Source organism: Cydia strobilella, chromosome 4 (assembly GCF_947568885.1).
Source record: "Cydia strobilella chromosome 4, ilCydStro3.1, whole genome shotgun sequence".
NCBI lineage: Eukaryota > Metazoa > Arthropoda > Insecta > Lepidoptera > Tortricidae > Cydia > Cydia strobilella.
The window spans coordinates 16750780-16776397 of NC_086044.1; the positions used below are offsets into that span (position 1 = coordinate 16750780).

General features: G+C 39.6%; 3 protein-coding genes and 1 non-coding gene across 5 annotated transcripts; 1 reads left to right on the forward strand and 3 right to left on the reverse strand.

Annotated features, from left to right (window-relative positions):
* Position 1: 1 nt before the first annotated feature.
* On the reverse strand, positions 2 to 7496 carry LOC134740708 (protein O-mannosyltransferase 1). Its single transcript, XM_063673278.1, has 11 exons — positions 7241 to 7496; positions 6793 to 6986; positions 5436 to 5737; positions 5192 to 5354; positions 3977 to 4211; positions 3814 to 3893; positions 3271 to 3553; positions 2267 to 2464; positions 1951 to 2020; positions 1520 to 1737; positions 2 to 1103 (listed from the first exon to the last, which is right to left on the reverse strand). Exons 1-11 carry the CDS (start codon positions 7340 to 7342, stop codon positions 615 to 617), a joined length of 2334 nt encoding a protein of 777 aa, XP_063529348.1. The 5' UTR covers positions 7343 to 7496; the 3' UTR covers positions 2 to 614.
* Trnah-aug (transfer RNA histidin (anticodon AUG)) lies at positions 6438 to 6603 on the reverse strand. The gene is made up of 2 exons: positions 6566 to 6603; positions 6438 to 6473 (listed from the first exon to the last, which is right to left on the reverse strand). It is a non-coding gene; the product is annotated as a tRNA-His (tRNA).
* A 203-nt stretch (positions 7497 to 7699) lies between the features above and the next one.
* LOC134740721 (ATPase WRNIP1-like) lies at positions 7700 to 14128 on the forward strand. Of its 2 annotated transcripts, none has more exons than XM_063673304.1 (8): positions 7700 to 8024; positions 8102 to 8311; positions 8426 to 8598; positions 9096 to 9353; positions 10021 to 10195; positions 10785 to 11085; positions 13573 to 13818; positions 13979 to 14128. In XM_063673304.1, the coding sequence occupies exons 1-8, from the start codon at positions 7815 to 7817 to the stop codon at positions 14086 to 14088; spliced, it is 1683 nt and encodes a 560-aa protein (XP_063529374.1). In that variant the 5' UTR covers positions 7700 to 7814; the 3' UTR covers positions 14089 to 14128. The 2 variants fall into 2 exon arrangements, with proteins under 2 accessions (XP_063529374.1, XP_063529375.1); XM_063673305.1 differs by having other exon boundaries at positions 7702 to 8024; positions 10785 to 10968.
* Positions 14118 to 24466, reverse strand: LOC134740719 (DNA topoisomerase I, mitochondrial). The gene is made up of 10 exons (XM_063673302.1): positions 24307 to 24466; positions 23838 to 23998; positions 23243 to 23758; positions 22576 to 22669; positions 21928 to 22107; positions 19781 to 19880; positions 19374 to 19527; positions 16785 to 18082; positions 15648 to 15924; positions 14118 to 15570 (listed from the first exon to the last, which is right to left on the reverse strand). The coding sequence occupies exons 1-10, from the start codon at positions 24346 to 24348 to the stop codon at positions 15468 to 15470; spliced, it is 2925 nt and encodes a 974-aa protein (XP_063529372.1). The 5' UTR covers positions 24349 to 24466; the 3' UTR covers positions 14118 to 15467.
* Positions 24467 to 25618: the final 1152 nt, after the last annotated feature.

Genomic DNA, 25618 nt, shown 5'->3' on the forward strand with positions numbered 1-25618 from the left:
TTAATGGACGGAATATATGACATCTATAAAAATATTTCTTTAGAGATAATTGTCTTTACATGTGAATTGGCATTGTCACTTCTACAAGCAAGCAAAATCATCAGTCATTGGGTCATCATTACAAAACAGATAATTATGTAGAAGTATTTAGATACTTACATTGTAAATTGTAAAGTTTGTGACAGTTTGAGAGTACGACAATACAAATATCTACTGCAAAAATTGCAACTTTACATCTGCATTAATAATAGCTATTTCTTAAATCTAAAGAGTATTTCAATTATTTATTAGTTCATGCCTTGCAAGAATCTAACATTTCTAATACTGAGTTATTAATTACAATACTTTCTAGTCTTGTGCCTGCTCATTCACTATAGAGAGCGCTCCACTCTCAGTCAATCAGTCAAGATTTAGTTTCTTTCGGTCCTTCACGGGATTTCATTCTTAACAGTTCTTAGTTCATGACCGATAAGTCCACCACTAAAAACTTTCATTTCATACAAAAATAAAAAAATATAAACTTAAAAATAAAAATATGTTGTGATGAGACTTTGGGAATGGCTCGTACCTATTCAATACCGTCAGACTTATAATAATAATAACTTGAGATTCAATTATTTTTTGTGCAATATAAAATCCCAGGTGTCCTTCCAGCGGAGATTCATGAGCTCGGTCTCCGTCAGATCGACGTTCCCGTAGTTGAGGACGCTGAACTTCTTGAACGTGATCACTACGTACGCGAGCCACACGGCAACGCACACTGCGAACAAGTTTACCAGCGGCCGCGTTCGCTCGCGTAGTCTCAACCTGTAGTACACGTGTTCGATCACGTACGCGAGCAGTAGAATCTTGAACATGTACGCCGGGAGGTAGTGGTGGAGAAAGAGAGTGCGGTCGACGAAGAAATATGGCAGGTAGTGCAGCCAGTAGCCGAGGAAGAGCACGTGACCCGCCGAGAGGAAGCGCTCGGCGGCGCGCGCAGGCAGGTCGGCGCATGCGCGGCGCGAGCGCAGCGCCAGCCAGCACAGCAGCGCCGAGTACACCAGCACCGACAGCGAGCCCGCGTACCATGTCACGAGGTTGCCGATCAGGTGGATTTGGGCCTGAAAATTATTCATTTATTAAAAATCGTATAGTTAACCATTTGAACGCAACCCCTATCGTGCGCGGCGCGTCATCGTGAACCTTGGGACCTTAATATAGGGCTGAAGCCGGGCGCGTTCTAAGGGCGGTCAAAGGGTTCAACCACTGCCTCTCCATACTTGAAACTCTTGTTCGTATGCTTCACTTTCAGGCATTGGCATACTACTACTATAACTATATAGGTATATATACTAATTAATTGTAGAGGGGCAATGAGGGCAAAAGTGCTCATGGTTTTTCGAGCTAGGGGTCCTGGCTTTTTTCTCACTTTGTCAACCTATATTTACACCATTGCATTCAGTGTCGCTATTTCGTCGGTATACATGCATAATTATGCATTCTACATTTGGGAAACCGTCAAGACGTCATAACTCACGTTGGAGTCCGGCGAGAGCCAGTAGGCGATGGAGCGCTTGAGCAGCGGCCAGTCGGCGGGCTCGCTGGCGAACATGTGGCCGGTGGGCGCGTCGGCCGAGTGCGCCGCCATCTTGTACTGCAGCTCGAAGAACTTCTCCCAGAACGTGAGCTGGGTGTTCCCCGGGGGGATCATTTCGGCGGAAACGAGCTCCCGCTCACGCTCCTTTCGGTCTTCAGCTAATTGGAAACGAATATTTATCCACATAGAATCAATCAGAATACAGACTTTAATACTCAGATTAACATTACAGGCCGGGAATTATAAGATAGTAATGAGAAAAACATATATTTTATATTTAAAAAAAATACTTTTAGGTAACGTACAAGGGTATAGGTTACCTCTACAGCATAAGTGCATATAATAATGGTATAGCGATAGTTTGTTTATACCTTTAGTATAGCGATGCTCCTCAACATTCCATACAGTGTCCTGATGGGTAAGCACCTTGTCAGCGACAACCTGAAAGAGGGATGACTGAAATCTCTTAGCTTAAAGCTTGGGATTAGTAAACAACATCCACTGCAAGTTTTCATACAAAGTTGCGTAAAGCCATATGTATTTATCTATGTACCTAACTGGTAAGTTTCATAAGTTTAATACTAGTCCTAAGTATATATTTAAGTCCTCGGACCTCTTTTATCGATCGCCTGTCTATCGACGTGACTGTGCTCGGCTCGGCCAGTATGGCCAGTATGCGAGTGTTACCTCGTGCTGGTGGAAGCCCCAGGCGGGCAGCTGGCGGCCGCTGAAGCGCAGCGCGCTGCCGGAGCCCTGGTGCACGAGCCGCACGAGCGAGCGGATGCTGTCCCACGTGGCGTCCTCGCTGGCTCGGTTGATGATCTCCACGCGCCACAGGTTTTGCGCCGGCATCGACACGTTGTAGTCGATGTAGCATGACACCTCCTGTAATGTTGTTTAGGTGACTAAATCTCGGAACGCATACTAATATTATAAATGCGAAAGTGTGTCTGTCTGTCTGTCTGTTACCTCTTCACACTGCTGCTGAACCGATTTAGTTGCAATTTGGTATAGAGATATGTAGTGTGAGTCCCGGGGAAGGACATAGGGTAGTTTTTATCCCAGAAGTCAACCTTTGAGGGGATGAAAAGGGGGGGGGGGGTGGAAGTTTGTATGGATAAAAAGCAGATTGGATAAAAAATAAGCTACCCAAATTACTAACTCCACGCAGACGAAGTCACGGGCAAAAGCTAGTTGCCAATATTTAGGATCAAGTTCAGTCAGAACAGATGTGACTTCCACATCATAGTTAAGTTCGTACTTCGTAGTAAGTGCTGCTGTTGTGTGAAATCGAATGCAACTAACGATGGAGATAGAGACATAGGCCGCTCGGACTGGACGCAAGCGCCGTAGGTACGGTTTATGTATCATATCATATTGCCTAAACGGTGGCAAGCTTTGATTCATTCGACCGCGCATCGCCGTGTCAAGCGGACTGTATGAACGCCACACGTGATCGACAGCCCGCCTGTTTCCGGCCGGGCGTCCCTACACTACATCTACCGTGTCAAGCGAAACCGCAGGCACAACAAACATTATTGTTGACCCGTTGGAGTACTTTTTGTTTTGTAAAACCATCACTTATTCTGATGGTCTAATAAAGTACTTAGTTAGTTAATTATCATCATAACAAGAAGACCCGTGGAGTTCATTTGTGCCCTTTACCTATTTTGTACAAATTGTACACTAACCTGTGACTGCGGCGACGCGGCCGCAGCGACGTCGTGCGAATTAAGCGCGCGACTGGTAATACCGTGCAGTAACTGCACCACATCGCCGTGCCGCACGGCGTCCGGCGGACGCGCCACGGCCAGCGACGCCACGTCGGGCCGCTTCACGACCCACCAGTTGTTCACGTCCTTGAAGCTGTAGCACGTCACTTGCTGCTGGTGCGAGGAGCCGCGCCCGTCCGCGTACCGCACCGGGTACACGTGCGCGTGCGAGTGCAGCCAGCACGTGCGACCGTGAGTGTGCCTGCAGGTTTTAAAGTGATATTAATCTTTTAAGGTGCCAATAAAATGCTTTCTAGCGAGGAGATTGCTGCGCGAAGCAGCTTGACTTCTAAAAACTCGCCTAAACGCATTTATTTAGTCCGCGGCCCGTCATTTATACTTACTTTCTTGAATTATGTTGTGTAATAAATAAACATCTACTTAAGCGCTTTGAGCGCTAGCGGCCTAAGTATGAAAAAAAATTTTTTCATGATCAACATTCACAAGAAATCCGTGGAATACCTTAGCGTTATCTGTGAGCCGTGCGCGACGTGCACCGGTTGTCCGCGCGTGATACTAGCAAGACCACCTTGCAGCGACGCCTGCGAATAAAATGGTCATATGTCAGGAATTTTGCTTGTAAAACTGCTACAGAAAAATCTTAGGGTATTAAATATTAGGTTACCTGAAACGCGCTCGTCATCACACTGTCATGCGGCCCCGCGCGCGGCAGCATCGCCAAGTGCGCGTAGAACACGCCTACGTAGACTGCCAGCGGCAGCGCCACCAGCACCAGCAGGCGCCAGAGGGCAGAGAACAACAGTCGCATGGTGGAATCCATCTCGCCGATCCGTTGCCAGATCTGGCGGCCCACTATGAACACTGCTAGGTAGTAGGTGTAGAGGCCGGAGTATTTTACGCTAAAACAGGTTATGGTAATTTAAATAATCAGTTATATAATATACCCTAAATATAGTGTAGCCTTGCTGTTCTGGTTTTAATGGTTCTTTATGTTGCCCTTATAAATTAATATCAGGACAGCTAATCATTGTAATAGCAAGTAGCTTACCCTACCCCAGGGACCGGCCCGCTATCCCTTATCGGGGTTTTATAAGGGTATTGCATAAGGCTTAACTCACCATACCCTTTGCCAGACGAAACCCTTTGTTTTGGTTTTAAAAACCCTTATATAAAGCTACCACATTTGAGTAATCGGTAGCCCAAATACCCTTACAAAACCCTTATCATCCGCTCACCAACACCTTGCATATTGCTTATAAGGGTTAGCCTTATAAAGGGCTTCCCTTTTAGCATATAAGCGTGCTAATTTAAGTCGTCTACCTTGTTCATAAAGCACACATTACTTCGAATCCGAGCGATCGTCGGCGGCGACGGCGGCGTTCTTTTACTAGGCACGTATTTTCTTTCCTTTTCATACACTACCGTAGATATATACTAATCCTGTCTCTTTCACGCAAAGGGAAACCTTTATAAAAAGCGCTTAAAGATAAGGGTAACCCTTATTAAGAGCTAGCCTTATTTTTGGTTAGCTTTTCGGTAAGGGTTAGTCAAAGGTAAGGGTATGAATGGGCTTGCAGTTCAAAAGGGAAAGTCTTTCAATGTGTTAGCCGTGATTAAGTGTCGCCCATTGAAAGGGTTTTATCGCGGAAAGGGTTGTCCGGTCCCTGCCCTACCCTACCCTAACGGTACCGCCACATTCTTACGCTCAGTATTTTGTCATATTATCATGTGCAAAATTGTTAACTGACCATTGTAATCCTTATTTCAACTAGATAAGATCTAAATTAACATAATGGGATGGCCTGACCATTTGTTAATCCAGTTCCAATACTCTACAGTAAATTAGTAACCCTAAATTTCTAAGTTCATTAATACTTACGAAAAACAACAGCCCAGTGAAACTGCACTGATGCACAGCCAAATAACTGAAGAGGCACCATTATTTTTTGTACTTTTTATAGCACAGAGAACCCCACATAGTCCAAATAACATCTGAATGCATTCCAGTAACATAAATCTTGACTGGGCTAGGAAACAATTATCTGCAAGAAAAATTTATAAATAACAACAGTCAGGCATTTAAAATGTTTAAATAAAATAGTAATAGATGTAAAAATATTTACCCAATAGAATTAACACAGCAGCCAAGATAGCTGTCCATTGATATGTACACATTTCAAGCATCAATTGATAAGACACAGAAACTAGTAAACTGCCAGCCACTGCCGGCACCAGCCTTAAAGCTCCTATGGGCACATTGTCTGCATATGGTGAGCCAATGCGGTCAAAGGTGAAGTTGCCATCATAGCCAGCAGCTTTACCCGCCAGGTATAACAGCTGCTTGCCCAGTGGGGGATGGGCATCGAAGAAAAATATGCCTTTAGTATACAAAGACACATATCTTCCATAATGTAGTTCGTCAAAGCTGTAAATGTAAAAATATGGATTTATTTTTCTGCACTAAAAATATATAGTAACTATGTTTAAAGCATCTTCCAGTATACCTATAGCATCCTATAGTATGCCTGTATCTGTATAGGACAATATAACCCAATGACTGAGTGCATATTTATATAGGTACTGTTTGTTTTCTAGTGTGGCATTGTAATACACTGATTTAATTTTATAAAAGTACCCAAGCAACTAACAAAAACCGGCCAAGTGCGAGTCGGACTCGCGCACCGAGGGTTCCATACTTTTTTAGTATTTGTTGTTATAGCGGCAACAGAAATACATCATCTGTGAAAATTTCAACTGTCTAGTTATCATGGTTCATGAGATACAGCCTGGTGACAGACAGACAGACGGACAGCGGAGTCTTAGTAATAGGGTCCCGTTTTTACCCTTTGGGTACGGAACACTAAAAATTAAAAAGCAGCAATTGGGTCAAAATTATATTCATTGTCTTGTTTTTTGTTCCCAAAAAATGTGACCGAGTGGAGCTTTTTGTATGGGTTGAAATTTAGATTTTAATTTTTCTCAAGATAATTATAATCTACAGCCAGAAAGATATGCAATAGCACTCATTTTTTTATTATATTAACACTTTGGCTGCTAATAACCCATCAGGTATAGACTCATTTTATGTAGGATTGTACACATAAGTTAAAAGTGGAAAAATTCACTGTCTTGGGTGGGACTTGAACCCACGACCACTGGATCACTAGTACAGTGCTACACGCTAATAACGCGAATTAAAAATTGCCTACTCCAGAGCACACAGTTGCTGTGGCCGAAATCGGTCAAGAGAGCATCATCATCACAGTGCTCTACCATCTGAGCCACCAAGACCTAAGAATTTTTCCACTTTTAATTTATTTCTAAGCTTAATAGCATTGTTCGTAGATGTTTCTGCATGATACAAAATTAATTTGTACATAAGTGTTTGTAAGAAAATATAATTTGTCAAAAGCTATATGATGATTATTCAAATAATTTATTATTTAAATAATCATATAATTTATTAATTATCACACTTACACAATATATCTTGGTTCGTGCAGATTGTACAAGCGAGTGCATAGTGTTATAACAAGCAATGTCAAGCACACCAGATCTATCTTGATATGTAGATAAAAACTAGAAGGTGAACTTTCTGCATCCTTCATAAGTATGTTGTTGGTTTGTGCATGAAAAAGCGGTTCAGGTTCCAATTCAGCCGGAGCTCCATCTCCCTAAAGCATAAATAATAGATTTAGTTTATAAATTGAGTTATTAATTAAGAAAAGGTAAAATTATTTCATATGAACTAAATCTGCAGCGATTGCAGTTAATGTGTTCAAATATATTAATAGTTTTTAAAAGTTTAAGAGTACAGTAAAAAATAAATAAATGTATAGGCTCCCTTTACTTGGTTATGTCTAAAAAATACATTCTATAGAGTGCTTATTACACCACAACAGTAAGATAGACATGAATTACTACTTACAACTTCCCTTTCTTTTATGGTATTCTCTGTGTAGCATTCTTCCGAAAGTTTGCTGACCTCGTTCGACTTCTTTTCGCCCTTACGTTTCCTAATATTACTCATATTATATTATTCTGAAAGAAAAATTGTTCAGAAATGAATACCGGTATTCTTCAAATGGTATGCATGTTGAGTTATTATTGTTAAATATTTCCGTATTTCGTATTATTTATTAATTTGCTGGCAAAACAACGGTACATTTCGTCAAACTTTCGAAGTTGCAGTTTGACTTTGACATAAAGGAAGAATATTTTCCTAGGATAGCATTCTAAAAAAAAATTGTACATACTTAAGGTACTACGAGACTCACGTACTGTGTTATAAAACTTGATCCTGTATTCTGTAAATTTGTGAACGCACCGTAATTGACTGGCAACATTCTTTCAAATGTCACTGTCAAAATCCAATTCCCGTTCAAATTACTCAAATTTGACGAATTTGCGTTATTTGCGACAAGTTTCTACTAGTAATTTCATATAATATATCACATTTACACAAGAAAGGATATGTTTCAGTGCTCATAGATTCTGTTACTATGGATGGCTCTGTAGCATGCCCAGTATGCAACCGAGAATTCAAAAAGGACCAAATAGAAGATCATGTTAACAAATGTTTGTTTCTAAATACACAGCCTGAGAAAAGTGCCGCAAAAAGAATGGGTTCCTTTTTTAACAGCATCTCTCCCAAAGAAAAGCGATTGAAGACAGAGAACAATATAAACAACAATCCACCAAAACATATGGAGGTAAGTTTAAAATAATGTAGAGCAATATTTCTACATGTCCTAAACAACACTACTAACAACTTTTTTGTTATTTTCAGCCTCAGCCTTCAAATTCTACTCTTAACAGCAATGGTAAGGAAGAAAATACAGGCAAGAGTGTCCCATTGGCTGAGCAAATGAGGCCTCTAAGTTTGGATGATATTGTCGGACACAAGGAGTCATTTGGTGCTGGCACTATGCTGCGATCAATGTTAGAACAAAACAAAATACCGAATATGATTTTATGGGGACCACCTGGCTGTGGTAAGGTAAATATCTTATTATTCATATTTATTTTGTTGATGTAAATAAAATTAATCATGACACTGTTATCTGTAGAGTATGTATACTCATTAAAATGTATGTAATAATTTTTATTTTAGACATCAATGGCTAATGTGATTGCCCAAATCTGCAAAAAGCAGAAGAATTTGCGTTTTGTAAAGATGTCTGCTACAATGTCTGGTATCAATGATGTCAAGGAAGTGGTCAAAGTTGCCAAAAATGAAGCTCAGTTTAAGAGACAAACTGTTCTATTCATGGATGAAATTCACAGGTAACAGACATGTTGAACATAACATGTGTTGTACCATAGTTGACAGTTGGCGGAAAAGTGTGGATTGTCAGAATTATAATAAGATCCTAATATTATTATTATATTGTACATTTTGTAGTATTCTTCATCTTATTGTGTGAAGGAATCATAACTAGATACTATTTTGCCAATATCTGTTTCTTCATGACTGACTTTATTAAAAAAAAAAAAAGATTTCTAGTCAATGACTAGTTCTACTGCTGACTAGTAACTAGTAGTAGTTATTAATCCAGTTTAAGCAAACTTATACAATATTTTTTCACCACATGCATGTTAGCAGTATGTGATTGCCTTTATTGTCTAAACTCTAAGCCAGTAGGTGATATAATATTTTTTCTAACAAGCATATTGACCTAATCCATGTGCCTTTGGAATGTGTATGACACAAACACATTATGAACTTTTTGCAATTACTATAAAAGTTAAAAGGTGACACCAAATTGTAAATTGGGTTTCAGATTTAACAAGCTTCAGCAAGACAGTTTTCTGCCTCATGTTGAAAATGGAACTATAATGCTTATTGGTGCAACTACTGAAAACCCTTCATTCAGTTTGAACAATGCCCTGCTTAGCCGATGTAAAGTTGTGGTCATGGGAAAACTAACTGTTGAAGATGTGGTGCTGATACTAGAGAGAGCAGTGGAGAAAAATAAAGATGCAGTTCTGGTGGACACAGAATGTAACTTTGAATGTCCTACAGATGGTGATATACCTAGGTAAATAAACTGGTTACTTTATTGTCTATTAAAAACATCAGCCATCACTATCATTGATTATGTTCATTTCATTAAATTGTTGAATGATATCCATTTGTACTGCTCTTTGGACTTAAATGTAAACATTCATCATTACAACATTACTCAGGCATACCAGGCATGACTAGATGGCTAAATGTCATCTGAGACACCTACTCATTTACACAGCTACCTTCATCATCATTATTAGTGATCAGTAACAATGTTTTAATTTCATGGCAGGGTGGTCGAGTTAAAGTAAATGAAAGTAACAATTTCAAAGGAGATAGTCAATTAAGGTTCATATTAACCTTATTAGGGTTATTAATGATTTCAGCTGAATTTTTCTTTACAGATTCCTTTAACTCTTACCGATCACTACTTATCATTCTGCTGCTAGACTAGTTAATTCATACTGTCTCTTTCTTACTAGTATCATCAACGTCATCCCAAAACAGGGATATATATAGTTTTTTATCCTTCCATGCTACATACAAAATTGGTTTGGCAGATTATAGGTTTTTGCGGGCTTAGTTTTTCGCAATTTGAAGTCATAAATTGCGCCCCTTTGCGTGATGGATTGTCCGCATTACTTCTTGCCAACTCAACACGACCAAAGAGATTATAAACAACAATAAGATATATGCAGGTGTCTAGTAGAGCGCGCGTCACTCCGCTGGCTGGGTGAGGTGAGCGACGGCGACGCTCGTGTGGCGCTCGGCGCGCTGGAGCTGGCGCTGGCGGCGCGCGCGCCCGCCTCCACGCGCGTGCACGAGGCCGGGCCCGCGCTGCTCACGCTTGACGACATCAAGAATGGTATCAAGGTAAATTGGCATTTGTGGCACTCGAATTGTAGCCTTAGGTACCATGTGCTCGACCTTTGTGACCATGTGAAGACCATTACTCGAATAAGGCGCTCTAGACGATTTTTACGCGGTTATCACACTTATGCGTATCTGCAAGATGCTCCGCTGTATGAGCGTGACGCGTGACAGTGCTACGTGACGTGCCATTCCGAATCCAGTGTGTATAGGTAACCTGTCATAATGAAATGAAAATCTTTGTCAGGCAACTATTGGCCCATAAACAGATACCTTAAAACTAGCATACATATTATAAAAATATATTTTCAAAGTAAACACTACACTACACTGCAAATCACATTATGGTTGCGATGGATTACGCAACCCGGCAGTATCAGGTAGTCATAAATGTCAGTCAGCATAATTATAGTAGCGGATGAAACAACGTGCCAAAAGTATCTGCCCCTCTGGATAACTTTTCCTAATAGAGATAAATATCTACCTACAGTAGATTCTTATTCCATCCCCATTAGTATCAACTTTCATTTCCATTATACCAAGTTGATATATAACCCGAAATAACTGTTGAACATCCATTCCTGTTCCGCAGCGTTCGCACATGGTGTACGACCACCACGGCGAGGAGCACTACAACACGATCTCCGCCATCCACAAGTCCATCCGCGCGAGCGACGACAACGCAGCACTTTACTGGACGACGCGCGCGCTGCACGGCGGCGAGGACCCGCTCTACATCGCGAGGAGACTCGTCAGGGTCGCCTGCGAAGATGTTGGTGGGTACAGGCCACATAGCTACGGCGAACATGATGTCCGCGATCCACAAGTACACCCGTGCGAGCAACGACAACGCAGCACTTTACAGGACGACGGCGAATATTGCGAAAATATTGGTTAGTATACAGGCCACATGGTCACGGCGACCATGATCTCGCGCGCGAGCGATATCAGCGCGGATTTATGCTGAACGGTGGAGCACTTTATGGACGTGTGTCGTGTTTTAAATATCGAATTTATTTTACTAGTGTTAAGGTTGAAAATTAAATGTGTGAATTAAATTACCCACAACAACTCGACATCTTTACAATACCTAAGCAGAAAATAACCGCTGAAGCTTAGGGCCACCAACCACAATTAACAAACTGATCAACATCACTCAACAGAGTACTATGAAAATTCCCATACAATAATATTTAGCGAACGCTTTAACGGAGACTGACGGTTTGGTGCAACCGACCATTAGACTTGAAAAATAATCATGAGTATGATACTCATGACCATGACATGACATCACCTATTGCTCTTAAGGGTTTTACTAGGGCACCCCAATACCAGCTTCTCCCTCTGGACCGCATCCAACGAAGAGCGACTCGAATTGTCGACTGCCAGCGTATTTCGGATCGGTTTGACTCCTTGGCGCTGCGTAGAGATCCTCGCTCTGCATTTTCTATCGGGGGAGTGCTCCGAGGAATTGTTTGGATTAAGCCCTGCCGCTTCTTTTCGCCATCGCCCTACGCGACAATATTACCATCTTCACCACTTAGATGGTTGGCAGTCCTCAACCGTGCGTTTTTTTTTTTTGATCTTATTTATTTTATAAGCCATACATCTTATGATTAAGTCGGCTTAAAAATAATAACATTGTTACTTAAACTTTAGAGGTTACTTAAACAATTGGAAGTACTTGAGGAGTGTTTCTATAATATTCGAATCTAAGGTCCAATGACTGTATGATAAAACTTATAAATCTACCACTATATTCTGTAGTGAACCCTGAGCTTAAGATTTGATGGAAGAAGAAGAGAAGATCCCCCGCAGAGCACCGAGTTTCTTTTAAGAGATCCAACCTAGATTGTTCGTTGATTTTGCACTCGAGAACTAAGTGGTCCTCCTCTCTCTCGCACCGTGTACAGTTTGGGTCGTCTCTTTTTTTCATTATGAAGTTAAATTTGTTGAGTGGGATGTGATAAGTTCGGGTTCGAAAGCAGATAACTAATTCTTTTCTGTTGAGGTTTCGAGAGGCAAACCAAGGTATGCGCGGTGGTTCGTCTACAATGGTCCTGTACCAGATACCCTTGTTTTTTGAGCACTCATTGAAATAGGATTTAAGATGGTGAAGGAAGATGATGATTGAAATAGGATTTAAATTTACTGTAATTGTCGGTTTTTACTTTTGGAAGATGATCAGTATAGTGTGGTACCGTATCGAGAGGTATGCCGTTCTGTAGAGCCTCAGATGCAAGTGAGTCTGCTGCCTCGTTACCCCTGACGCCCACATGTGAAGGAATCCACTGTAAACGAACTTCAACCCCGTAACGTATCAATCTATGGATACATTTAATAATGAGGTAAGTTTCGTATCTACCGACACTACCGCCCTTAGCACTTCCCAACAAATGTTGTAGACTGCTCTTCGAGTCTGTAAAGATTACAATTTTACGGTATGTTGTCGATTCTATGTAGTGTACAGCTTCATTAATTGCTATCAGTTCATTATGGGTATACATGAATTTTCAATAAGAAATTTGGCCCCAAAATCCGCAGCCTCATCGTAAAACGCGCAACTAGAACCGTGTCTAGTTTTGGACCCGTCAGTGTAAATTTGAATGTGGTCTATGAACTGTACGTCTATCATATCTTCAGTACGTTGCTTCAGGTCGTGAATGGGTAGTTGAGCTTTAGGTTCATTGATAGTGCTCACTGTATGAATTATGATTTTATCCCATGGGAGTGTTTTAATATCAGAGGAAAGCAAAAATTGGGGCAAAATTTCAGATTTTGACATAGGTAGGTTGGAGTACTTTTTGAAACTTTCAATTAACAGTGGAAGTTGGTTTTTGCGCCAATATCTAATATTTCTAATTGTTTTCTCAAATAGTCAGATGTTCTAGAAGAAAGTTTCAGGAAGTATTTGTCACTTAAATAGGTTCTTCTAAAATTTAATGGTGGAATACAAAGCTCGCTTTCCATTGCAAAAATTGGGGTGTCCCGAATAAAGCTTCCACAAAGGCGAAGACATTGGTTTTGGATTACGTTTCTCCAGAAACTTCCTGCCTCGCACAGCTAAACTGTGGAATGAACTGTCGCCTGCGGTATTTCCGGACCGATACGACCTTTAAACCTTTAAGAAAAGAGCGTACTCCCATCTTAAAGGCCGGCAACGCACTTACAGCCCCTCTGGTGTTGCGGGTGTCCATGGGCGGCGGTAATCGCTTATCATCAGGTGATCCGTCTGCTCGTTTGCCTCCTATATCATAAAAAAATACTAAAAGTGTAACAAGGATTCTTTAAAGACGGAATGCCATCAGTCTACTGGTCAGTCTCATTATAGACCAAAGCTCATTAACTACCATGATAGAGTTGCATGTTGTCTTTTACAGGTTTGGCTGACCAGAATGCCATAGTGGAAGCCGTATCGTGCCTGCAAGGCTGCCAGCACGTGGGCATGCCGGAGGCCGACGTGCTGCTGGTGCAGTGCGCGGTGCGGCTGGCGCGGGCGCCCAAGAGCAGGGAGGTGTACGAGGCCATGAAACGCTGCCAACACTCTCTTACAGAAGCGAAAGGACCGTTGCCGCCCATACCTCTACACTTGAGAAATGCGACGACGAAACTTATGAAACAAATAGGTTTGTCTAAATTGTGTAATTAACTGATAAAATGAACAGTTCAATATCTAATTTTTAACAAAAAACGGTTGAGAATTGCGACGAAAGCATTTTTGCCCAAGCTGAAACGGAGACTTTCCCTAAGCTCTGTCAATAATTAATCAATACTTTCTTTTTCCAGGATACGGAAAAGGATATAATTTGCTTCACAAAGACGAATCTGGTCTGACGTATATGCCGGGAGGTATGGAGGACGTTGACTTCTTTCGAGACGACGAGGGTGGGGGTTAGCTTATAAATTGCAACTAAAATAAAAGTAATTGTTCCTAGAGTCAATGTTTTATTTATTTGTGATAATCTCATTTTACATTCGCATGACATGGTAAAAATGTTCTATTTACAAGACACACAAGTAGGTAATATTACAATTGTATTTATAACATTGTACCTTTCGTAACATTGATTGCCGGCTTTGTTCTGCCACTGTATTCGATCTTCATATAAAAATAAAATACACAATGTATTTCCCTGATAATAATTATAACTACTGCACATAGTGCATGTTCACATATGATTATCATCTTCAGGGGGCGTTTAAATATTACGTAACGCAATTATGTAATCGAACTTACGATGCGTTACAGGGGCGGGGGGTTTGGAACAACGTACGTACGTTTACGTAACAATGTATTTTTGTTCTATTAAATAAAATACATACATATAATCACGGGGGCAAAAATCTACGAAAATTGCGTTACGTAATATTTAAACGGCCCCCTTCAGCAGTGAATAGTTGGCCTTATCACAGGTGAGATGGTTACATTTCGTCAAAATATAAAACAACTGTTTTTACCTTTGACTGTACACACACATGAAGATTATCCTTAACTCCGACTGATGTAATCTATCTATTAACTCTAAAAGCACGTACGCTAAATTTACCTATTACATATCATTAAATAGTTACATATTAAGTAGATAGATAGTTTCAATACACCAACCAAAGTACGTAATCTTCATACACAATGCATTGACGTTTTTATCACGCTGATAATTTTGATATACATGTCTCTATATAATAGTAATAGTCTTAAATCATTTCGCTCTTCAATAATTAAAAGTACGAAAGCATTTAAAACTATTACTTCATTCACAGCTTTTCGTTATTATGATAAAAAAATACAAAGTCTTTCAACTGCCTTACTCACTTTTTTGTTTGAATAATCACTAGTCTATCCTGTCTTGAAACTTATTACACACCAATAAAAGGCGTATTTTTTAAATACAAAATATTGAAAATCTAAGATATACATATGATAACAGATTGCAAGAAGGTATATAATATTAAATTATCTAAGCCTATACTAAAAATAATGTTGAAACTAATGTTTCTAAATAAAATAAATTAGAATCAGACTTCTAATTTGGATCCTTTTTATGAGGAACAATATTTCGATATTTCGGGTCCAAAACTGTAGGAACACTACAAAAACAACACACTTAATTTTTATGGTCAATATAGTTCATAAAAGGGTACGTAAAAAATTGGGACGCTTGCAGGTTGATTGAAACTGTGAACCCTTTTCAACTCATAGCCTTCCTAATGGACTTGACGAGCTGCATTTGTGCAGGTTGAAGCTAACACATGTTCAATAATGCATTACATGTACCTAGAAAACGTATTCAGGGCCGGCCATGTCGATCGCCCAGCGGAACTTGTCGCGCTGAGTCTTGTTGTAGATCTTCTCAATCGGCACGCCATGCTTCTTGCACCTGTAATTTATAATAATGTTTTAGACAAAGATTTCGAACCGTTCGTGCGTAAGGTAACTTTTATGTTTAATACTTACCAAGCCACAGAAATACGTGGATCGAGATAGTTGAGCTTAGAAGTTCCAAGTGCAATAGTTTTGTTTTCATCACGATCGGTTTCCTGAAGCTCTAGTTTCTTCAGTTGTTCCTTCAGACGTTCAAGAGCCTTTTTCTTCTTGTCGTGGTTAATTCTCTCCTTGGCTGATCCGCGTTTGGCGGCCTTTGCGGCGTCCCGGCATTCTTCCTCTGCCTCATCAACCTGATCACGCTTCACTTGAATCTTTTCTTTTAACGCTTCCATTGACTTAGAGTGACCTAAAACAACATAAAAAATTAATAACAATCTAAACGGTTACCACTAGTTTCCACCAAGTTGTTACCAGTAGTAACTACTTGTGGTTTTTTTTTACCACTTGTAAAACGTGGGAATTTTTATTCCTAGTAGTTACCACAAAAATTTTGTTAGAGTTCAATACTAATAAAAACAGTACCTATAAATACAGGTTGTTTTTTTATAGTCACCTGCAATAATTTACGGGGTGAGTATGATCTCATACTCAACAACTTTTACTATGGAACCAATACCGAAGTCGCAAAATAAATTGACCGATACAAATATCAACATAAGACCAGCCAAAATGTATAAATTATGATAAATCTGTGTTTCATTTCAGTAAACTGCCTTGAAAATGATAAAAAATACTAAAACAAATTATTATTATTATAATACACTTGAAAAATAATCTAAACGGATGATTAAATTTATCCTTACATATATTTTAGTTTTTGCACTTGTACCGGTTAAACTGTTTTAATATTTTTGATCACTTAAGGCAGTTTACTGAAACAATTTTTTTTTAAAGCACTATATTTATACTGCTATTACACTGTAAAAAATTTTTTGGTGGTAACTGGGAAAAAAAAATCCTACCTTGTACCAGTGGTAACTACTGGAAAATAATTTCCAGTAGTTGCCACCAAACCGAGTTTGTGGTCCCAGTAGTTACTAATGGTAACAACTTGATGGTAACTAGTGGGAATAACCTGTCTAAACTGTAAAACCAAGATACAGAAAATTGGGAAATTCATATCATCAGTTACGTTATTTTATAAGGCATGTAGCAAATAACGCAAAAAGTTATAACAATAGGATTCACAATGCTGAATTTACATACCCTTAGGTACAGCACGTTGATGGTTACACAACACGGCCACAGCTCTGTTGGCGCGGTTGTACGCCAATATCTTCTCTGGTAATGACGCGTCACCATCAGTAAGCTCATCCAATTGATTTTGTAATGTTATAGATGCATTGTAGGTACGGAACACTTTAGCAGTTAGTCCCGGCATCAAATCTTTAAGATGTTCATTTAGCGTCTGCGTGTTGAGCCTGTCAAACAGGTCATCACTGTCTTTTTTGTTTTCCATGAATAATTCGACATTCTTAAATACGCGTTTTTCTACTGGCACCTCGTTATAGTACCTAATGGAATCTTTACCTAGGAAATCAAATACGACCACATGTTCTTTGCCATCTTTTTCCTTAAACAATTGAATGTGTTCTACACGCAGTGAGCAACAACCGACAGTATCTGCCTGATCATCATCCTTTTCATTACCAGCTCTCAATGCAAGTCGATCAATGAAATAGAGCGCCACGGCTCTTTGACGGACGCGCATTTCCTTAGCTTTCCAATCATTGCGATATGTGTCTCTGATTTTATCAATACACTTATGCAGCTTCCTCGCAGTTTCATATTTTTGCCAATCCTTTTCACCTTTCAACTTTGAACTAGGATTCAGCATAACATACTTTGCTTGGCCCTGCACATTTTCTGTCCATGATGCTAACCATGTAACTGTGTTGTCGTGTCGGACTTCCTTCCATTTATGACCTGTAGGCGGCTTGGGTATTTTACTGTCTTTAGAACAATTTATAAGCACATCTTCTGGCATAACTCGTCGCTTTAACATACCCATTTTCGGATGCTCTCCGCGCCCTCTAAAAAGGCCCGGAGGTTCTATTCTGAAATTGCCAATTTTCTCTTTATGTCCATCTATTGTGCAGAATCCATATTCTTTTTGAATTTCCTCATTTTTAGCTTTTAATGCTGCCTTCTCTTCCTTGGTGCGGTTTTTATTTTTTTCAGATAAACTCTGGAAGTATACTTGCATTTCTTTAAAATCACATTTGGAGAGATCTTTAATTAACTTGGTTTCTTCATGGGTCATCACTTTACGCCAATCAGCAAAGAAGTTGTTGTTGAACACAGACTTGGTGGTGTAGTCGTGGTCTAACATGCGCGCGTAGAACCCGGCCACCTCCTCTGCGATCTCGGACAGTCTGATCACTTTGCCATCGTAGCGGAACTTTACATTTTCGGGCAGAGGCTCATATTCCGGTGCAAACAATGGTCCCTTGTGTTCCAAAAACTTCCATTTAGTTCCGTCATCCTTCTTTTCTTCCTCCCACCTTAGCAAATGAAAGAGATATTAAGTTAATGTTTGAGCTTCATGTAAATCAATAACAAAAACAATTAATCTACTAACAATAACTACACACTTTAGTCTCCGACTCCGGAGTTGCCGCAAAACAATATGTTTCGATTTAGACAATGTACACCGATAAAATGTAATTAAACTGATACGTATACTAAAAAGCGTCATGTCTAAAGACATAACCTAACATAACCTAAAAAGTGATTGTCACATTGACACGACACTGTGGCGCCATCTAGAAACTATATATATACTGCTTTTAGTTACCAAAATATTACATAGATGGCCTCCTTCGGTACTGTAAGGATCAAGAACATTTGTATAATTTTTTCGTCAATTACGGCAAAACCAAAAAGGAAGGTATTAATGATTTTACCAGTGTATTTGTAGCTGCAATAGTATAGGGATAGAATAAGCAATGCGCCAAAAGTATCCGCCACACTAATAGTTTTGGTGAATATTCAAGGTTTTATTTTCGTCATTGTCGTTTCAGCATGTATTGCTACAAGAGACGATGCTGACGAGGTTAGCTTGTTGCGACTTATCTTTCCGTTATGATGCGGGATAGAAATGAGGACCCCGATTTACCGGGTGGTATTACAGGTCATAACACTCTCAACAGACACCTTAAGATAATGGAAATTAGCAGAGACGCCTCCTGTCCACATTGTGGTAAGGAGGAGACTAGCTTTCACTTACTAGCAGAGTGTATTATGTATGCGGCATCGCGATATAATATATTCGGTAGAGACACGCTGAAAGAGAATGAACTAAAGGATGTCGAACTTAAAGATGTCCTGTTCTGCAGGAAAACAAGAAGATTTGAGGAGAATAGTATGGGAATGCCGCCGGGACAGTGACCTGCAGCCCCAACTTCAGGGAACTGGCTGAATGAATGCGACACGTGATCGACAGCCCGCCTGCCTACGGAGAATGTATTTAGATATTTATGTTTGCGCCGCGTTCCATGTAGGCCAAAATTACCGAGCCTGATTAGATTTTGGGGTGGTGACATACGCTTTTTATTTGTACCTAAATCACAAAGTGAAGGTAGATAAGTACTCGAATTTTTTGACTGACACTATTTTAAAGAAAGCCTAAGAACCACCCCATTCAGCTATGGAAAATGACGTCGCCGGGCAGTTGCACCAACGTTGCGTCGAGCAGCACCCAGTTGTCTAGACGACGACGCTCGAAAGACGCTACTGTGGAGCTCTTAGGTATTGTTCCTTTGTCAGAATGCAGTTATTGATAATATTACTCACCATTTCCAGACTTCTCCTTCCTCTTCTTGCTTCTTTTTCCGCTTGGTGGGACTGGCGCTCTCTTCAGGCTCAGCTTTAACTTTAACTGGCTTTGACTTGGCTTTCTTTTTTGGTTTTGGTTCATCTTCTGACATCTCCTCATCATAACCAGATTCTGTTTTGAGAAAATAACAAAATTAAGATTTGATAGAGTTAAAAAAGTCTACATGTCATTTTGTAATAATCAATACATAATCAATTAGTGACTTCACAGAGTAGTAAGCCATTGTTTATTATAGTCAATTTACATGTCAGTATTGAATCTGATTGAGCTATGACCAATAGTCACATCAAAAAATAAGAAAAATAATCAGGAATATAAATGGAAGACTAAACCAAATTATTTCAAAATAAGATATAAAACATACCTTTTTTAATTTTTTTCTTCTTAATTTTTTTCCGCATGGTCAATGGAGTATCATCGTCACTCTCACTGGGGGCCCGACGTTTAGGTGCCATGCGCGCTGACTGTGTAAAAATAATTGATTTATCAGTAATCAAGGAGTACTACTAGACTTATCAAGGAGTAATCTAACATACAGCAGACCTAGAAACAACTCTAGCGTCTTTTACGCTAACCAAGCAGATTATTAATTTGGAACCCTTTGTTACACAATAAAACTTCAAAGGAGAGAATATGTACAAAAATTTGTATACTGGGTCTCAGAAGGTTATGGTACCTGTTGGTTGCTACGTCATGGACTTATGCTAATTGGGTTGGCCGGTCGACATAATTAGCAGATGGCGCCAGCATAGCTTGCCCTGTCAATCCCTAGAATTGTGTCAAATTTTTGTTTTTTTAATGCCCTGAATGCCAGCCCTTTAACCCAAATCTCATAGAAAAAGGGGCAAGCTATGATGGCGCCATCTCTGCAAACCTTTGACAGTTGCCAACCCCATTGGGTACTGCATATATGACTCTACCTGCCAGACTCACTAATGAAGTGGTTATTGAATTGAATACATTTATTTCAGATTTACATCCATATTTTGTTAGTATAACTTAAGAACTAATGTTAAATTTGTACATGATACTACAACTATATATACATAACCTATTTTCTAAATTTACGAAAACCTATAACTTGGCGAATCCAATGCGCCAGTATAGGATTCACAATCCTCTCTATAATGACCTCTGAAGTTATGAAGAGTAGTCACCACACATAGACGCTCTCTTCCATGTTAAGTACTTTACCGATATACCAACATCCGCCCCACTGTGCAGCAAAATTGTGGTAGTTTTTTTATTTTGGTGTCTACAGGTCATAAACATATGAACCATTCTTATATTAAGTTTGTAGGTAGGTACAGGCAGGAGCATCAAAGTGTCGTGACCAACCTATTTTTAATATATCCTCTACTCGAAACTGGAATTCAAGACCAAAAAAACTACGACTGCAATAAAATGTGTGTACAATAGTATATTCCCTTTAAAAAAAAACATGCTAAGATAATTTATTTATTGGTAATTAGAATTATATGATTTAAAGACGTAATTTTATTTACTTCTTTTTACATAAATAATATTCTATTCTATTTTTTATTGCCTAAGGTACACACATATTAATAAGGCACACATATTTTTGAAACTTTGGGCATGGGCATGTATATATATTTATGCCCTTGACTGTCCTTGTAACACATAATTTACAAATAAGTTAATAACGAACTCAGATGTAAATTTATTATATTACATACATGTACAGTCGCCATCAGATATATCGGAGCGGCCAAGGTGCTCACAAATATCTGAACACGCCTCTATTGTCAAGGCGTTAGAGTGCGTGCTCAGATATTTTGAGCACCTCGGGCGCTCTGATATATCTGATGGCGACTGTAGCTAATAAACAAAATCGCAAAATAATAGTGTCTAACTCGCTTTATGATTGTTATCGCCGCCATATTTATCGACAACCGGCCGTAACTCCATGGTTTCTCAATCTCACTCGACAGACGTCTGTTCCGCGTGTTGGAATGTTTTTTTTGGTCCGTGGTTATTTCTGCCTTGTCGAGTTTTTGTTTTTTGTTAAGTTTTGTGAGACAAAGGACTAGTCTAGTCTACGAATACTCGTCTCGATGTTAGTTGACTGTTGAAAACAAAGTGCATTCGGTGACAAAAGTTGCATTTTTTTTGACAAAAACCTTTTTTTATAAATGATGGCCAACCAATATAAATTTGCATATTAGAAAAAGGTTGGCGAAACCTAAAATGTTAACTTGACGGTGACAGCTTTGACAGTGACATATCTGTCGTAGTTTTATTTGGTCTTGAATTCCAGTTTCAAGTATAGTAAGGAAGTGATCTGTACAGATGTAGTGCATAATCCTTTACCATCGTATTTTCACGGAAACGTATGAACGTGTTATGCTAGTTATGTACAAAAAGTACTGAGGTTGACTGAAGTAGCGTGAAAAATACGTACGTTTCCGAGAAAATAAGATGGTCAGGATTGTGCACTACATCTGTAGGTAAAATTTAGCCCCCATACTATGTGAAAAGGCATTAACTTACTAGTGGAGCGTCTTCCTCACTCTCCTCCTCGGGAGGCAGCTCCGACAGAGGCTCATCCTTGAACTGGGACAGTGAATAGTCGCAAGACGAGGCAGTTGTGTTGTTGACAGCACCGGCATCATACCCATCATCACTTTCTTGCTCTTCTTTAACTTCACTTTTTAATTCAGGTTCATCAAACTAGTAAAAAAAAAACAAAAATTGAAGAATTTATAGTTAATTGGGAAAGTATAAATAACAAGATACAGTAAAATAAGCAGTAATTAACTAGCACAGGGGTCACATGCAACTCTTTGAAACCCACATGAATATCACTTTATAGCAGTAGTTCCCAAAGTTGACTGGGCTCCGACCCAACTAACCAAAACTGCCAAACTCAGGACCCACCTCTTGGCAGCCTTAAAAATAGATGCAATAAATGAATTAAAAAGGGGCATAAAATATTATTGGTAACACTCAGATTCCCTAGTAATTTTAGGACCTACTCAATAGTGCTCACAACCAATAGTTTGGGAAATGCTGCTTTATAGGACTTAGACAACTGAAATCTATTATTGCGTCTATTTGAGATTCCTAAAACTGTCGATTTGTACTGTAAAAGTATGCCGACCCCTAAACTAGCAACAAACAACTAGTAATATCTTATACCTGCATTGGCTCAATCTTCAAGGGATCTTCAGTCTCTGGTTCAGACTTAATTTTTTCATGTTTCTCACTGCTACTCTTTTTGTCTTTGCTAGAACTAGGAAGAAAATGTACAGTTACTACATGTAACATAGATTACAACAAAGAAATGAGTTAATAACCATAGTGACAATTATGATGAATTATCAATACCTAAATTCTATTTCTTCTAACCATTTTAACACATATAAATTTGTCATTGTTGTAGATAACTAAAAATGAATGTATATTCTACTATCTGGAATTTTTTGCTAGTTGACATGCAACATAAACTGTCATATGACGCCACAGATAATGTATACCAAGATAAATTAATTTTACAAAAAAGAGTTTCAAATATTAAGGGTATCCAAAAAACCACTTGATAACACACACACAGTGCAAGTGTGTTTGTTATTTATACGTCATAATTTATAACATAGAAGTTTGACGCTAAAATAACACTAGCACTGCATGTGCTATCAAAATTGCTGCAGACTTCTCTTGGTCTAATTTATGAATTAAATTTTGAACCATCATTTAATAAAGAGGGACTTTTCATGTCCAGATGCTGGCAAATAGGTTGTATCAACTACATTTTTCATTATTATTTCATCCAAAAATATGTATGTAGAAATAAAATGAAACTTACCTATGCTTGTCTTTATCTTTACTACTGCGATGTTTGTCTTTGTCGCTGCGGTGCTTGTCTTTGTCACTTCTGTGTCGGTCCTTTTCACGGTCACGATCTTTGTCCCTTGATTTGTGCTCCTTGTCTTTATCTTTTGATGAAGAGGAGCTCTTGTGCTCCCGATCCTTGTCTTTAGATGAGGATGATGATTTCTTTTCACCATTGCTGCTGCTACTCTTGTGCTTATCTTTATCCCGGTCGCTCCGGTCCTTGTCACTTCTGTCTTTATCCCTATGTTTGTCCTTATCACTGCGGTGTTTGTCCTTGTCACTGCGCTCCCTGTCCTTGTCTTTACGATCCTTGTCACTGCGTTCTTTATCTTTTTCACTGCGTTCTTTATCTTTTTCACTGCGATCTTTACGTTCTTTTTCACTGCGATCTTTGTGCTCTTTATCACTTCGGTCTTTGTCTTTGCTTGAGGACTTATGGGAGCTGCTGTGGCTCTTACTGCTGGAGTGCTTCTCTTTATCTTTGTCTCTATAAATTAAAAAAGCGATGATAATGAGTTCCTACGTAGTTATAGAACAGCGTGTTACGAACTTTCTAGAAAACTAACCTGCCAGAACTGCTGCTGTGCTTCGAGCCCTTGTGGTCGCGGTCCTTGTCGCGATGCTTGTCCTTGCTCGATGACTTATGGCTGCTTTTGTTCTTCTCGGAACTACTATATCCGTTGTGGATACCGTTCACGTGTTCAGTTTTATTACCATTTACTTTTCCCTGCGAATAAAATAAGCGAATTTCTTGACATGTATACTAAAGCACTGAAAAAAAACGAATAATAAATTCTTATGTATTCATTAAAACAAGAGTTCTCTCTAATGATAAGTATAATACATTTTTTAGTAAATTTTATAAACCGACGCTTCGCTCTTCGGGGACTTAGTCGTTGACGCCATATTGGGACTTAGAAAATTTTGCTTCACGGGTCGTGTCCACCAGTAAATAAGATAATCTACGGCATAATAGGCACCAATAACTTAACAACATGATCTAGATTAATAATTGGAAATGATTTGAATACTTACTGACTCACAATCATTCTCGCTAACAGGGTTTTCGACACTCATTTTGCCTACGTATACTCAACGTTGGCCCGAATAATGAGAGAGATTACATGAGAAGTGCGGCCGAGCCAACAGACAGCGCAAATTCTAAGTGTAGTGAAATGACGAATGCGCATGCGCCCCAGCCGGTCATTGAAACAAGCGAGTGCAACTTCAGGTGAATGACTCGTTTACACTCGCGTCTTGGCTCGTGGCTCGGACGCGATTGTAAACCGGACTAAAAAGTTCAGAGGCTCGCGCTTGCTGTTTAAGGTCCCTCCACACTCGTGCGCGAAGCCGCGAACGCGAGTGTGGAGGGCCCTTTACATGCGCGTCCGGCTGTAATGAGGGCTAACGCGTATGAATTCGCCGCTAGGGGCGCTAGTGTAGATGGTGGTCTTTTCCATAGTTCGAAATGTCAAATGTCACTTCAATGACTGACAGCATGCTGACAGCTGTTCTTTAGTCTTTTGGACCCACTGGACCACCATCAACAGAGGCGCCAACTGGTGAGCAAAAAAACGATAGCCCTCATTCGTGCCGTTTGTGTTTAAAATTCGACGAGCTTATCAGCTGTGGCCGAGACACGAGGCGAGTGTAATCCTTAGCTCTACGAGCTCCAGGCGAGACGAGCCGCGAATGTAAATCTAGAGCCCACTTCACACTCGTGCGCGAATCGCGGCGCGAAGCCGCGAGTGTAGAGCGCGCGTTGCAGATCAGCGAAATCGACTCCACACTCGCGTTCGCGGGGCGCGCCGTGATTCGCGCGCGAGTGTGGAGGGCTCTTTATTTACTTATGATTTTGTTTACACACTTTATTTTATTGATATACAGGGTGTTTCTTTATTCGCTGCAATAATTTACGGTGTGATTATATAGGTCATACTGAACAAATTTTACTATGGGCCAAACTGGGAATCGCGAAAAAAATTGGCTGTTTCATACATTTTGGCCGGAATGATGTTGATACTTTGTATACATTCAGCCGGTAAATTATTGCATGTAATAAAAAAAAAACAACCTGTAACCTGTATTTATATGTGGGTTGAATTGTATCCTTTTCCTTAAATTGTGTTTGCTAATTTTAACTACAGCTTACTTTGTAAAAATAAGCACCGAATGAAATGGCCACGCTACGGTTTCGTGTAAAAAACTTAAACTTGAGGTATTTAGGGTATCAATTCATTTATTATAATTGCAGAACTAACCTACAACTGGTCACATATAATAGCTATTTACGCAACAAGTGCGGAAAGTGTATGATTTCCGACAAGTGGAATTTTATTCACGAGCG